Source organism: Elgaria multicarinata, chromosome 8 (genome assembly GCF_023053635.1).
Source record: "Elgaria multicarinata webbii isolate HBS135686 ecotype San Diego chromosome 8, rElgMul1.1.pri, whole genome shotgun sequence".
Lineage (NCBI taxonomy): Eukaryota > Metazoa > Chordata > Lepidosauria > Squamata > Anguidae > Elgaria > Elgaria multicarinata.
This window is the reverse complement of record NC_086178.1, coordinates 87,153,328-87,169,781: the sequence shown is the minus strand read 5'-3', so window position 1 is coordinate 87,169,781 and position 16,454 is coordinate 87,153,328. Positions and strand designations below refer to the sequence as shown.

The window sequence follows — 16,454 nt, the reverse complement described above, 5'->3', positions numbered from 1 at the left end:
TGAAAAGTAAGCAGTTCATCCTGCCAACTCCTATAGAAGACAGAAATCATGTAGGAATGTTTCACCTCCCTTGTCTGCATACAGAACACACCAGACCACTGTGACATTAATTTAAGTTACCAGTGTGTGATAATGATGCAGAACACATTGTAGATATTTATCCGACCATAGGAAATAGCTATTATAATGGAAAATGTCACACATGGAACAGCATAACAAAGCTTGTGGACAAAAGGGCATTAACAAGTTTAAAAACAACAACACAAAACAATATATATCAGAATGGTGCAGTGCATGTCTCAAATGCACTGCCCCATCAGACAAGAGAAAAATTAAAGTGACCATCAACAGAGATTCCATTACCCCATGAAAGTAGATCTGGCAGCACATGATAATTTTTTGAGTATTAAGATGGTATAATACAGGCGTAGTCGCCTGGTGAGTACACATTCCTTCCACTGTTGCCTTTGTCATTCCCATGGCATTTGCCCGTCCCCCCACAAGCCAGCATCCCCTGTTACTATGCTCAGCTGTCAGAGGGGATGTCAGTGTGCAGACATGACCCATGAGCTGCATGCCTGCCTCCACTGAGGCACTGCAAGTGCTACTGGGATTCCACTCACTGGCACTCCAATTGATTGCTTGGCTTTCTTGGGCAGATGGGCCAATGTCTCCAACTCTGATTGGCTATTATTCTCTAAACTAAAAATGCAGGCAGGTTTCATAACCTCTAGGTCTAAGTCAACAACTTTGCAAACTGATTCTCAAAACTTGAAATGAGGCAGCTCTTTTTGGCTTCCTTTTTTGCCCTTGGCTAAAAATAAAAATAAAAATCACTGCACTTTGAGTTTTGCTTACTTCCAGTCCCCCCCCCCCCCTGCACTGGAGCAACATCAATCAATTCCGGCTGCCATTTGTGTAAGATTTGAATAACGGAAAAACATGAGTCACTATTTTTACGCAAAATGGCAACTTGCTGAATGGAAGGATGGATGCTGGGCGCACATGGACAGTTCTGGTAAGGGCTGGGGGTCGCAATTGGGCCCAGGGGGTGTGAGTGGGGGGCGGATCACTGAGCACCTGGAGAAAACAGGTGGAGGTGGATCCGTCCATCCCTAACTGGGAGTGGTAAGCATGCACTTGAGTTATTATTATTTATTTATTTATTTATTTATTTATTTATTTATTTATTTATATAGCACCATCAATGTACATGAGTTGGAACTAATATGACTTTAAGGTGCTTACACTTGGTTGGATCATTCCGTCTTTTGCATCATATACAGAATTCGTATAGTATTTCATCAAATGACACCCCCTCCCCAGTGTAATGGGCCTGTAATTCAGCCAAAAGATCCCCCACCCCGGATCACCGCATTGTTTTTGTACTGACTTATTTTCTTTTCAGTTCACATTTTTGCACTACACACACTCAAATAACCCATTTTATATATGTGGCTCTAATACAAAATGCAGCATGTGCCCCCCACCCCACCCCAGAGCTCCTGTGCATGCAATTTGCTCCATTCAGATTGCTCTTTTCAGGATGGGGTGGGCTGGTTGTGGCCCCCAGCTTCTTTTGCAGCTCCCATTGCCTCTGAACTTGCCCTGGCAGCAGCAGCAGCAAAAAAAAAGTAGTGTCGTGGAAGAAAAGGGGCAATTTCAAGCAAAATCAACACTTCCAGAAGCCTCTTCCAGAACTGGGGCATGGAGAGGACCTACGGTGTGAGCTGTTTTCAGGTGACTAGGGATGAACAAATCTCTCAGTTTCACTTTCTCTCACATTCAAATTGTTAAAATCTCAAGTTCTTTCCATGCCAAATACAAAGAAAACATGAGGATTTTGGTAAAAATCTTATAAAAAAAGGAACCGAAGCAAAATTCTAATTCAGCTGCACCGCCCAAATCCAATAGGTACAGCTATTTCCAGGTAGAGTACTATGTCTTCCCCTAATTCAAACATGGCCGAAGATATGGCATTCGAATCCAGAATTTTAAAAGTAAGCACTCAAAGCCCTGAGCCTGGATGGCTGGATCTGTCAGTTTTGTTTGCCTCCACATTTGAATTTTTTAAATACCCTATCTTTCCATCCTGCCTATGAAAAAATATGAGAATTGTGGTAAGTTCTTATGGAAACAAAGTTCTCAACTCTCCCTGTATATGGCCCAAGACCTGACATTGCTGGTGTGATGTAGAAAGGAGCCATACTCCAGCAATGTCTATGTTGTAGATTCCCAAGTCAGAATTCTCATTTCAGGAAATGTAACATCTTCTAATCACAGAGTAAATATTCACAGCATTGGTTTTGAAGGTCTTTCTCACTACGAGACTCCATGGACAACATACAGCTAAAATGCCAAACAGTCTTTGAAACTTAAATGCTAAAACGCAGGTGGGAAAACAATCCAATCTGTGAAAATAATATGCCAGCTGCTTATCTTGGACCACTATTCACCGGCATATTTCATTAAGAAGTAGATATCACTCTGCAATTTAACTAGTATTGCTGACCTCAAAGCTTGCTCGAACAAAACCAAGTTACTAGCAACCTGGGTCCTGTAGGAGCCCAGAAATTTTCTTTCAGAAAGCATTTGCATAATTAATCTTCCCTTCACAGAGACCACGGGAAAAAGCGGGATGCAAGGGTAGGGCGATATCCCAGGGAAAGGGAGGAATCATCCCTCCCTGCTCCTGGGATGCCCTGTGCATCATGTGGTTGCACAGGGACGATCCTGGGACAATCCCCGAGATATTGCCCCGTCTATCCATGCCCCTCATCTCTGAACATCTGGTCTTTTGCAGAAATGGATTTGCTTGTTCTATTCTCATAAGATGTGATAAATTCTTAAGATAATTTAATGTAGGATCTTTTTTATATATATAATGGGAAGAATATAGTGTGGCAGCTTGTGCACTCAAACATCTTCAAGACAATATGTGTTATATATTTCATACAAGAAATAATGGATTTGTACAATAAAACTCTGCATTTGGTAAACACTAATGCATAATGCATAATATTAGAAGTATGGACGCCTGAGGAATTCAAACTTTATGAATTCTGAAATGAACAAACCTGAAACCTCCCAGAGTAATGAGAAAATAAGAATTTACTAATCCTATACACACTTATGTGGGAGTAAGTCCCAATGAATCCAATTACTTCTGAGTAGATACGCATAGGATTGTGCTGTTATTTGTTCTTTTCTACTTAGAAGTTAGTCCCACGTTGTTCAGCTTGGCTTACTTCCAAATAACAATCCACAGACTTGCAGTTAAAAGATGTAACAGTTTTGAAATCGTATCAATACAAATGTTAGTCTATGTGTAAGTCTACTTTTATTTATCTAAAATGATAACATTTGAAAAAAGATGGCAGATGTGGTCCATAAGGTGATTGTCAGTCAGACCTGCTACTGCTAAGGTTGTAAAGTTCTGCAAAATGCAAATTTACTGAAGTTCTTCAAATTCCACTGCAAAGCTCGTTCCAACTCAAGCCCGTATCAGATTGAGAGCATCTTTCCCCCCCCACATGAAAATCCATGTATATTTTGTATGTATTTTTCAAATGTATGCATCAACTGTGCCCATCTTTGAACTGTACTCAGTCTTCTCGCATTGATCAAAGTGTATTTGTGCATATTTTACAAAAGTATGCATTTTCTCATGCTCATTTTTCAAATCTACACACAGTGTCGAATCCATGTTTTCCATATGCCAATCGCATTGCAAACTCGGAAATGTGTTGTCTTTAACTGCAGATGGTGTCTGAATTTGAGTTCAGTCTGGAAGGTATGAAATGGGAAAAATCCTTACAAAAAATGCACTGTAACAAATTTCTCAGATGTTCCTAGCCACTGCTGTCCATCAATGTGAGGCAAGCAAGGGAGAGTACAATTCCCACCCTTACTGGTGTGGAGGAACCCTGGAAAGGTGGGTCACCTCTAATGGGATTGCTGAATGGTGGTCAAAGGATTCCAAGACACAATTTCTCTCATCTTAGAAAAGTTTACTATGAGCAACCTGTAGTGCTGCAAGGTGGCAGGTCCAAGGAACTGCCCACTATTTCCAGGAAAAGATAATATACTTATAGTCGAACACCTTTAGAAACAATGGCAGAACTTCCTCATACAATACACCAATCATAATACAGTAATAGGTAAGCTTTTCCAACCAATGATAGGCAAGGTTTTTATGGAGAGTGCAATGCTTCTAAGGCTAGAAAAACAGCTCATACATGGGTATTGACAAACCTGACCATCCATTCATTTGTGGTGACACACCCTTCCTGTCTTCGTCGGCGCATTGTCTGGTGACTAATATTTCAGTTGGTTGAGCAAGTGTTACCTAATATATTGTAGTTGCAGAAGCGTTGACTGAAACTGCTACAAAAGCTTTAATTTATAATAGAAGGGGCTTAAAGCCACTATCTCAATAGAGGGTGGGCACAGATGAAAGACCACACAACTTGATTTCCTCGACGCTGGTAAATGCTGGGAGGCAGAGATGGAAGCAGGTGGTGCCATGCAAGGATGCAGTTGAAGGGTCAACTAACCGAGGCCAACAGTGCATACTAGGGGTGCCTACCCAGTCAGCAATCCCAAATGTGCACAATGCTGAGTGACACACCCCTCGCCTCTACCACTACTTCCATGTATGGGAATTCCTCATCTCCACTGCTCACTCCGCAGCAGTGACCAGCAGTTTGCCACTGGTAAACTGCCTCACCAGGCATAAAGTGCTCACCAAAGTGATTGTTTCAAATCTGAAAAGTCTGTTTACCTGCCGTACCCAGCTGCTGTTTGTTTTAAGCATTTTTCACTTGGTGCAATGTTCAAAAGAAGATCGACATAGAGAAGGGGGGAAGTAAAATAATAGAGAAAATGAAAGTAATAGAGAATGTGTTGATGTATATTACTTTGGTTCTTAACAAAAGTTAACATATAATTTTGAGGACATGTAAATGATATGCAATCAGTCTGCGCCTTGAATGCAAAAAAGGTAAGTGAATCCTTGTCAGAGAAGTCTATTTCCTTTATTTCTAACTTACAATTCCAGCACAGCTTTCATTATAGTGTGGTAATGCTAACTAATTTTGCAGCTGCTTCAGACAAATCAGCTAAATATTACTTGAAGCCAATTGAAATTGTACATTTAGGTAAGGTTTAATACTTACCCCTGGAGTGCTTTTTCTCCAAACCAATCTCCTTTTCCTAAAGTACGGAGAAAGATTGGATCTTCCCCAGGCGTATCTTCACGAGTAACATTTACCTGATTAGAAAAACAACAAAAACAACAGTGATAAAAACACGGTGTAGTGCACCGGATAAGACCAAGAGCTATAAGCTGTAAAGTTCTCTGTTCAAATTTCAGCTGAGCAATTAACTCTTAGGGTGACCTTTGGCAAACCAGTATCTTCCAACTGTAGCATCTTCCAATCTTCCATATGGGACACGAGGACAATAATACTGGGTTACTGCAAGTACTTCTCAGATAATTTAAGTGTAGAACTTCGAGTATTTAGGAAAAAGCATTGTTTAAGTGCTTTATTATCATTGGAACATCAAAGTGTCAAATACCCGGATAAACATCCCACTGAATTTGCTAGAAGCATCTTTTGATGTTGAAAGCATATCCCCATCCAGGGCTACTAATTGTTATCTATGACTAGCTGCACATAACTAGAGATGGATTTGGGACATTCTCTTAGTCTTGCATATCCATAAGACTTTGCCCATTATATTTTGGAACCACATCATGGCAGTATTAAACCATTTATGATATTTTGTTGTTCAAAACTACATTTTGTTTACAGATTGGCAAACCTTCTAAAGCTCCCCTTGAGCTACTTTATTTCCTGATTGACTTTACCAATGTAAACCCTAAGTTTTCATCTGAATACATATGAACACCATCCATATGGGATCAATTGCTGGCAATGTAGCAGGGATGGATAAGGATAATCTATAGCATACTTAACATAAAGAATACCACTTTATTAACTTTTAGCACATTCATGTTACTTACATTTTGAGTTAATGCATATATCCAACACTATGGTCATTACGTTCAATTAGAATTACCAGTGAGTCTTTTCTAATTCTAATTTGCCTCCACTTTAAGCAAATATTTAAAGCAAAGTTCACATCGAGTAGTCAATAAAGAGAAGAACTGCAAACAGATTATGTTACTCAAAGGAAGTCCCCGTGATAGGACAGAGAGAGTTGTAAGATTGAGAGTTGTACATTTCTAGCAAGGAGTCCTGTATCCTTTTCTGTTTAACAAACACATTCTCTGTAATAAGAGGCAAGTTCAGCAATTTTGGCCCTTAACTTATATTTTGTTTCCATACTAATCTTGTTTCATGCTTCCAAAATAAAACTTACCAAATTCAATAAAAACAAAACTGAACACACTTCAATTGTTAAAATAACACAAAAAGCAGCAATAAAATTAAAATAAATCAGAACATGTAATTAGATAAATTGCACCATGTCAACACTGATTAAATCAATTACTAATCAATTACTTATCCTTTGATTTTTTTTAAATATAATGTAAGCTTGATAACAAAAAAGGGCAATGGTAAGGACTGAGAGGATACCTCTGAAAAACGAGTTCAGTTAGGTGGACACCACCACTGGAGTCCCTACCATGGTCCTGAGCAGACTGAACAGCTGAGACAGAAGACAGGGAAAAATACAGAAATATCTGGCGGACACAGCAAACAGTGAAGAACATAGCTGAGAAGATGAGCCCTAAGATACATACGGTGCAGACTATTTAAAGTTATAAAGCTGATAACCAAAACATTGAATCGCAATAGAAAATGAACAGGAAGCTAATTCAAGCAAGCTAGAACTAGAATACGATGCTCTCATAATCTAGCCTTGATTGGAGAGCTGTTACCAGTGGAGTCTGGTGGCTCCTATTTCACTGGGGCAGTGAATCTGCTCTGTGTTTCAGTCAGAACTCTAAAGGTGCTATCCAAGGTGCTGAAGCCATTTTACAGATATGGTTCAGCACTTTGGACTGGTCCTTTAGAATTCTAATTGGCTCTGACTGAAGCTCAGAATGCACTGTCCCAATTGAATCAGGAACCATCAGCCTCCACTGGGCACTACAAAATTTTCCTGCCACACCTTGTGGTAAGTGTAATTTAAGGGAAAGGGGTGGAAATTGTGGGATTGGAAGGCTGGTGAGGAGGAAGTTTGGGGGATTCAGATGGTTGGTTGAATCCCCCAAAATTATCTAACTTAGATTAAAATCCGAGCTGGAGAAGATGGTTGAAATGCTTCTCCAGCTCAGAATTTATTATAATTTAGAGAAATTTACAGCTCAAATCCAAGCCTGAGATGTGACAATTTCACAGTCATCTTTAATCTGCACAGTCCTCTAATGATTATGATTCAGGATTTCTAAATGAATCAAGTTTTTAAAATGCTGCATTTCAAAAGCAGTTTCTTATGTGGCCTGACTGAGCCAATGTGTCAAAACAGATATAAAAAGCTCAGTTAAACACAGCTATCCTGGACATGTTTTGCTGTATCATAATCAATGAGCTTACATTTTTGTACAGATCTGGGAACTGTTCACAGGAGTCATTCATTCTGTATTTGGGGTGGGGGGGGGGAAAGTAACATGCAAATTAGTTTCAACAGCTCCAAAGCCACATGATCCCTGCAAAAAAAAAGAAGTGTACAAGATGTACAATTAGGATTTTTTTTAATCTGAAAAGCCCAGTTTCTATCGCCAACATGAAGTCACAACATCTAATTAAATGTGAAATATTGTATTCCCCCTTGGGACTTCATGAGAAAAAGCAATGGCTGTAGTTTCATCCCCATAATATGCAACTATAGCTTATGACATTTGCTTTAAATAGCGTGCCACAGGAGCTTACCTTGCCTTTGCTGATTATGAAGAAAGTGTCCCCTCGAGCACCTTGCCGGATAATATACTCTCCATTTTCATAGTGTGTCTACAGAAAAAAATACAATTAAAAAAATGGTAAGAACAAAAGGAATCAGAATTTGTCACCCACCTTACAGCTTTGATGTTTCATAAAGTAATCCTAAGGAATGCAACAAGCCTAAATAAACTCAAAAGAGGTCTGGGAAAAAGATTTGCATGTTACTCTAGCAACCAATGCTTTCAAGGCAGTGTGGAAGAGACCTCCAATGTATTCTTTGTCTGCTAAATTAAGGGAGCACTATCTCAAACTTGAGAGTTGTTGGTATTTAACCTCTGCCAAACTAATCTATATTAATAGGGATGCCCCGGATAAATGCTGGTGCTGTGCGGAAGACAGAGGTTCCTATATTCATATGTGGTGGCATTGCCCTCAGCTGTTTGAGTTTTGGAGTAAAGTGCTTGCTAAAATAGAGATAATTACCAACCAAACATCTCCCACTTCGGGTTTTTTGTCCCTGTTTACAGATGCTAACAAATTGCTATTACATAATAGCAATATTACATAGTACATTGATGGTGCTATATAAATAAATAAATAATAATAATAATAATAAAGACCTGATCAGTTTTTCTTGTTTTAACAGCAAGATTCATTATTGCACAAAATTGGAGAAATCAAAATGCTTTGTCTGTTCCACAATGAAGGAATAAACTATGGTTAATTGCGCTTATAGAAAACCTCATTTATATGTACATTCTTTAGGGAATAATAAGGGAAAAGAGGGAGACTTTTACACAATTTGGCATCCGTTTATTTTCCATGCTAATAGGAATACTGATGAATTCACTACACCAGCATCTCATGTCAACTTATGGAAAGATCTGATGCATTAACAATGATCTCTGTCTATATATAACCTTTTCATAGAAGGTTGAGAAGAATAAGGGTACGAGCTTTATACAAGGAAGGTTGTCCATCTCATGGAAGTATTTTGTACATACAGCTTGGTAACTGACGTGCTTTTTGTGTGCTTTTTGTCGGTTGTACATATTTTATTTTTAAAAATCCTTAATAAACTTTACCCAAGACTTGTATCTTATGTCATTTAAAAATCTACTATGCCAAGGACTAAAATGACTAAAATGAAATTATTTCCATCTTGGTCATAGCTAAATTCCATCAGACTATATCACACTGTCATTAGTTGCAAAATTATTGAAGTCCTTACAGGCCTTTGTAATGTTGCTTGTGGTGGTAATTCCCCTCCCACACACACACACACACAGAGTTTTCCTAATAGCATCAAGTCTTTAGAGGTGGCCAGGCTCCCATGGCTTCCACTAGGAATTGGGGAAAAGGCCAGTTGTTTTTTAATGAGCGAACCCGAATTTGGCCACCTAACCCACTCAGTCCTGAAGTTAACAGTTGCAGCCAGAAATTCACAGAGACTTGAAAGGTCCCACAATGTATTTATTTAATCACTTCCGAGTTGTCCTTCCGCTCAAAGTGGATTTCTCTGAGAAAGGTTTCATTTGGAGGGCTGAGATGGGAGATGGTGGGAAAACAAAAACTGTTCTCCAGTTTGGATTCTGGAGAAGAATTCCAGAGCCTCATAATACTTATCCCTTCTCTGAAATATTATAACCCCTGAAGCTCATATCCAGGCCAAAGCCAGCTTCACCAGGATCTCTTAATGGGTTTCTATTTTCCTTTTTGAGATGTTATTTTTGGCAAGTGATTATTTCCATCACTGATCTCTATTTACTAATCTTGCTGTATATAACCTTTAGTTAAAATCTTTCTTTCTGTTTTTTCCCTTCCTTTTTGGGGTGTGTGTCCTTTCTTATTTTAGATAAGAATCTGAGCTGTTTGTTAGTTAACTAATTTAGCTGTTCTGGTTGGGACTATGGCAAGATCAATCTAGCAATATCAGTCTCAGTACAGGACAAAGAGAAAGCACTGCTCACCTGGCTCCAACTCCTCCTGACTACTTGGTTTTCTTTTAAATCAGAGACAATCCACAGGCAATATTACCTTATTCTGATTGGTGCGCTATGTGGCATCACATCAGTCACACATGTTCCCTGCCTTGCTCCACTATCGTGTGAGTTTTAATGCCAAATGACAGTCCAATACTTTCTGGTTACCCAGGAAACACAAATATGGTTTTTGAGTGGTTCTACATCAACTCACTATAGCAGTTGTTGCTTCCACCTCCTATACTCTGGGGATGGCCTTAGTCCTTCACATTTGTTAAACAAATACTTAGTTGGAAGAACTGACTAAAATTCATCTATTGCTCTGAAGAATAGATATAACAGAAATTATACCTCAAATTAATTTGGAGCAGGGAATGCAGGAAAATGTATTCAAATGGAAATGGAGGTCCCTAAATCCATTAATATTTAATGGAGTAATTGGAATACATTTTCAAGCAGCTCTGAGGCGGATTTAAAAACTAGAGATTACAAATTTATTTATCTGGTAAAATTATACCCAGCCCTATCCACCAAAGCCCAGAGTGGATTTCAAACTTCCAAAAAGAAAATATTTGTATATAGAAATATGCATGAGTGTATAGTAACTTAGGATGCAATGTTGCACCTACTTACTTGAGAAAAAGTCCCATTGAACTCAATGGGGCTTACTTTTGAGCAGTCATGATGGCTGCCTATTTGCTATCAGACAGGTTTAAAGTTCTAGCACTAGTATACAAAACCCTAAACAACTAGGGACCAGGATACCCGAGAGAGTGCCTTCTCTCTCACCAACCTGCCGGGCCACTGAGATCATCTGAGGGCATGCTCCTGGTGGTTCCACATGGACCTATGGCCCGATTAGAGTCCACCAGAAGAAGAGCATTCAGTGTAGTGGCCCCCTTCTTATGGAGCTCCCTGCCATTGGAGGTCAACTAGGTGCCAACGTTGTACTGTTTTCGGTGCCTCCTGAAAACATTATTGTTTCAAGAAGCTTTCCCAGAATGACTGTCCGTGATTTAATCTGCACTTGTTCTTTTAAAATGATTTTTTTTTAATGATGGATTTATTCTGTTTTTATTCTTTTACCTCATTTGTTCACTGCTCTGAAATCCTTGGATAGGGAGTAGTATAGAAATGTTATAAATAAATAAATAAATTGTGCAGTTATAATCATGTATAGGTCTCTCTCTCTCTCTCTCTCACACACACACACACACACAAACACACACACTATTCTGCTACCAATGAATGCTAAATCATAACAATAAAATTACTGCTATATTGAGATATTCTTTCAAATTGTAGCTATCTTGAATTACAAGCTATTGAGCAGTATCCAATAGGGCTACTGCCTCCACTGTTTCCATTGTGCTTGTGGCAGTGACTGCTTGCACAACTATGCGTTTGTGCTTCTAAAAAAAACCCTAGAAAGCAGAAATGCAGATTTCCGGATTAGGTCAGGTGAGTGGAGCTCCTTTTTGAGAGCTCCACTGACTTCCTCCATTCCGGAAACAACCATTTCTGCTGATTTCAGAAGCACGAAAGCCCTGTTGCACAAGTGGTCTCTGCCGTGACAGAATGGACATAATAGCCAATTCTGATTTTGCATTATTCCTTTGCTTAATTTAATTTCTTTTGTAAATTATTCAATGTGATTATTTTGAATTAAAGTTTAAGGCAAGATGTAGAATTCTGAGTTCATGATGGAGGAAAGTGCTGTAAGACTTCAAACTGATTTCATGAGCCCCTAAATGTTCTGGAATGCTTCTGTGTAGGCACTCATAACCACTGCCTGTCATATAAAATGTGAACTAGCTTCTCAATCCCTGTGGCAATATGGAACAAAACCTCTTGTAAACCTGAATCACACAAACAAGCAACCACATTGTGGTTGCTTGAAATTTCAATGGCATGGAGCCAATTTCATGTTGTAAGTTGTTTGCGAGTTCTTTGCCACCTAGATTTCATTGCATTACCACAAACGTCAATACTTTAATAGTGCAAGACAGCTGCCAATAAAACTTAAACATCTTTAGTCCTGTCATATCAATGGTAGAATTAACAACTTGCTTGAATTTATCTTGCTGAAATCGACGTAACTTCAAACTGCTTAACTTTAGTGGAGTTATGCCTGTTCTCTTCTATCGAATCATACAATACATGTAGGGACTGTTCAGAAGACACCTTAAACCATGGCTTTAACCATGGTGGTTAAGCCAGAAAGCCAGGCCGTGTTCAGAAGACAAGGTTTTAACTATAGTGAATAAGGCTTTTTGCTTTATTCACTGTGGTTAAAGCCGTAGTTTAAGTTGTCTTCTGAATGGGGTCAATATATTTACAAAATATGATTCTAGTAGTTTCTAACACGGCCTGTAATGGGAAGCTTATCTTATATGATGACTGTACCATCCTGCTGGTGAGACAAAAATTGCTGAATCAGCATTAGGTCCATGCGAATAAATGCTTGATATATTCTTGCACCCATTCATATAGACAACATTTTCAGGAATGTGGCTGTCAAGAGTCCTGAATTTGTATGAGTATTTTTTATTGATTTTATTTTATTTATTTATTTATTTATTTATTTATTTGTTTGTTTATTACATTTTTATACCGCCCAATAGCCGAAGCTCTCTGGGTGGTTCACAAAAATTAAAACCATGAAAAGCATAAAAACAACCAACAATTTTAAAAACACGAATACAAAACACAATATAAAAAGCACAACCAGGATTAAAACCACACAGAAAAAATTGATATTAGGTTAAAATATGGAATTAAAACAGCAAAGTTTAAATTTAAGTTAAATTAATATTTTAAATTGATCCTGCATAGAATCCAGCCACAACAACAGTATATGTTTCCCCCACTAGGGTAAAGAGGGGAGGATGATTTAGATTTTAAAAAATACTATAGGGGAAGCAGTTAATTCGTCTCCCCCAAAGTAGTACCTCCTCCTCATCAACTGCTTTTCAAAAACTAATAATCAAAATGTCAGGATAAAATATGATTATGGATTTTTCATATCTATTAACTCCTGTCCTACTGAAATACCCTGGTAGGACTTCTGAATGACATCTGGTTTAGTTACTAGCAGATGAGAAATAATAATACTGTATTTCTTCGATTGTAAGACACCATCGATTGTAAGATGCACACTAATTTCAGTACCACCAACAGAAAAAAAATAACCTAAGACACACCTGCGATTCTAAGACGCACCCCATTTTTAGAGATTATATGGGGGGAAAAGTTTGTCTTAGAATCGAAGAAATAGGGTAATAACAGAAATGGTGGCCAGACTTCTTTCTTTCTTTTTTGGCTGCAAAAGCACATAAAATGATTCTCTTTCAACTTGTGTTGTCTCTTCCCTAGGATGGATATGGATATATATATATATATATATATATATATATATATATATCACATTTGTATATGTATATCCTAATTTACTATCCTTTATATTTTAGTTCACACAACTTAATCTATTGCATCATATATCATAGTCCGTTTATTATAATTTGGCATATGACATTTTTATCTTCATGATTTTAAAGTCTTTGTTATTTATTCAGTCCACATACTGTAATTTATCTTATGTTAAACTGGACTGTTTTTGGCATGTCTTTGTTCCTTGAACAGGTCTGTATAATAAACTTTGTTTGAGTGATTTCCTGCATCTTGTTCGTCTGAGCCCTAAGCCTGTTTAAACCTATCGTTTTAGGCACAGCTACCATTGTTTTGGAATGTGACCACTGTGGCTTTATTTGGAATTCAAGGATACTGACCACTCACTGTGAATAAGAGAATGTTAGTTATTGGGCAGATTAGAAATTTAATAAATATATATATAGATTCTTGTTTTTAAGGGCTTGATCGAGGAACTCTGATAAAGTATCAGTTACCACATTCCATTTATTTGGTTGTTTAGTATAAATATGTGTATTATTAGGACTTTTTTAACAACAGAGTGAAAATGTAAATGTTTTGCTGAGGGAAAAATATATGAGGGCCTTTAGCATATTTAAATAGAATAAAATTTTATAGACATTATAGGTAATTATGCCCTGGACTAATCCAGAATATTGCAGAATTTTTTGTTGGTGTTGTTGCTTTCTTCTGTGTTCCTTTTCCGCAATATTTCTGGAAGAAATGCTTTAGGGAAGGTACTCTATGAACTGTTAGCATAAAACTAAAATGGCTATAAGCCTTTTAAATATACATAAACGGACTTCTTGACAATGATAATAACTTCAGGCAAGCAGTTCTAGTGTTTTATTTCCCAGAGTAAAAGTATTTTCCTTTCTAATGTTTATATCATCTACCCCTGAAAGAGCAGCACTCTCTGGTCCTTATATTTTGTACAATTTTATTGCTTTTCTCCTCTTCCTAATCTCCTTTCTAAAAGAGACACTGTCACTCTTTTCAGACACCAAGCTCTTAATCGTTCTAGCTGCCCTGCTCTGAACTGCATTCAGTCATGCAATATCCTTTCTGAGATGAGGTCACCAATATGGCACTCCGTATTTCTGGTGAGAATGAACCACTGACTTGTTTAATAGCATTATGGTGTTTTCTGAATTCCTCTCCATTCTACCCGATCGCAACCATGTTTCAAACTATTTCCATGTGATGGTACACATGGCATAGTAAACAATACAGAAGATGCATAACTTTTAGTCTGTTAATTTCATGAGCACTAGAGAGGCTGAATTGCTAAGGTTAAGAAAAGCAAGCCCTCTCTATGAAATTAAATTATCAAGTCGATCTGATAAATGAAAAAGGATGGGAAAAAGATGCACAAATATTACATAAACACCACCAAGATTTACCAGTCCCTGAGAACTTCAAATCTGCTTAGGTATTGCATACATATGTGTGTATGCACACACACACACACACACACACACACACACACACACACACACACACACACCAGCACTTGAGGATAAAGGACAGGACAATAAGATGAGGCTAAATTTTCTGAAATATTTTAGATACCCTAAAATCTCCTACTCTCTTAAATGACTCAATTTTCCTTCTTTGATCTGCCATGTGTCTCAAACCCAGAACCCTTATGTGAACTCAACTCTACTTTTTCCACAACAGCCAATATATCCTCCTCACATGCAAGAACAATAGGGCCCTCTATGGGGTCTTGCCACTAACAGTAGACACTCAACAATCATACTGTCCATAAAAATTAGGCAGTGTTGCCAACAACACTTTCTTGGATCTCCCATTAACTTGTTTAGAAAAGTTTATTGCATACACCAATGAGCAAAACAGGGAGCATAATTTCCGCTTGCACAGATTAGTCAGCAATTTTTATGCACTATCTCTCTCAGAGGGATTACAAACCCACCATTCTTCCTTAATGGAACTGCCAATTTGAGTTTAATGGCAGTTTGTATATGCACAGGAATCCCTAAATGGGTCATTTTTGTGAAGTACTTAACAAAACCCTAATATTGTGTTTTATGTTGTTTGACCACAGTGGATTATTTGTTTTCTTTAGTCAAACAACTATGTTCTTTGTTATTTGTTTTCTTTACTCAAACAACTATGTAGCCTCTTTTGGTTTTATTTAAACACAACCCAGAAGAAAAGTTAAATACTTACCCAAGTCCTCTAAGGATCATAAAAACATTTGTTACTACTTAAAACCTTCAGGGGATATTTTTCATTAAAATATGATTAGTTAGGATTCTACATGATTATTCCAGGATTTAGGAGGAAACTCTAAAACAGCACGAAGAAACAAACATGTGTTAAACCACAGTTGTACTCAAGAGACCACTGCTAAAGTACACTATAAGAAATATTGGGAGGATCAATAAGCTTATAATTAAGGCAAACTCAGAGGGCCCATAGGCTTCCTCTCCCTTTCTCTTCTAAGGAAAGGAAAGGAACCTCTCGTGCAAGCACTGAGTCATTACTGACTCTTGGAGGGACGCCAGCTTTCGCTGACGTTTTCTTGGCAGGCCTTATAGCGGGGTGGTTTGCCGTTGCCTTCCCCGGCCGTGATTACCTTTCCCCCAGCTAGCTGGGTACTCATTTTACTGACCTCGGGAGGATGGAAGGCTGAGTCGACCCGAGCCGGCTGCCTGAGAACCAGCTTCCGCTGGGATCGAACTCAGGCCGTGGGGAGAGTTTCAGCTGCAGAAACTGCTGCTTTACCGCTCTGCGCCACACAAAATCTCTCCTCCATTTTCTTATCAGTGTTTATCATGACATACCAATATACACAGCTCTACTGATGCTAATCAAAGTTAGTGTTAACCAGGGTTTGAAAGCCAGCTTCAAACACTGGTTACCATTTGTGCAGATGAGGGTTGTATGAGAAATTGGTTGCAGTTCATTTTGTTCACATTTACCTCGTTTGCACCTCCCAAAACAAACATGGACTCAAACATGTTCTGTGGTTGGAGTCTGTACATTTCTAAGCTGGCGATGTGATTCATGGGCACGGGCCAAAAAAGAAGAAGCGTTTGACAGTACGGGAACTTTTGAAAAAATGTCCAGGAAGAAATGCATACTTCTGAAAAATGTGCACAAA

General features: G+C 38.3%; 1 protein-coding gene across 1 annotated transcript in view; it reads right to left on the bottom strand.

The window, feature by feature from the left end:
- Positions 1-16,454, bottom strand: part of PRKG1 (protein kinase cGMP-dependent 1) — a 705,793-nt gene that overhangs the window by 171,803 nt on the left and 517,536 nt on the right. Inside the window, exons 6-7 of the mRNA XM_063132952.1 lie at positions 7,905-7,982; positions 5,178-5,272 (exon numbers count right to left, since the gene is read on the bottom strand). Coding sequence (XP_062989022.1) covers positions 5,178-5,272; positions 7,905-7,982 — 173 coding nt within the window. The remainder of the gene's footprint in view (positions 1-5,177; positions 5,273-7,904; positions 7,983-16,454) is intronic.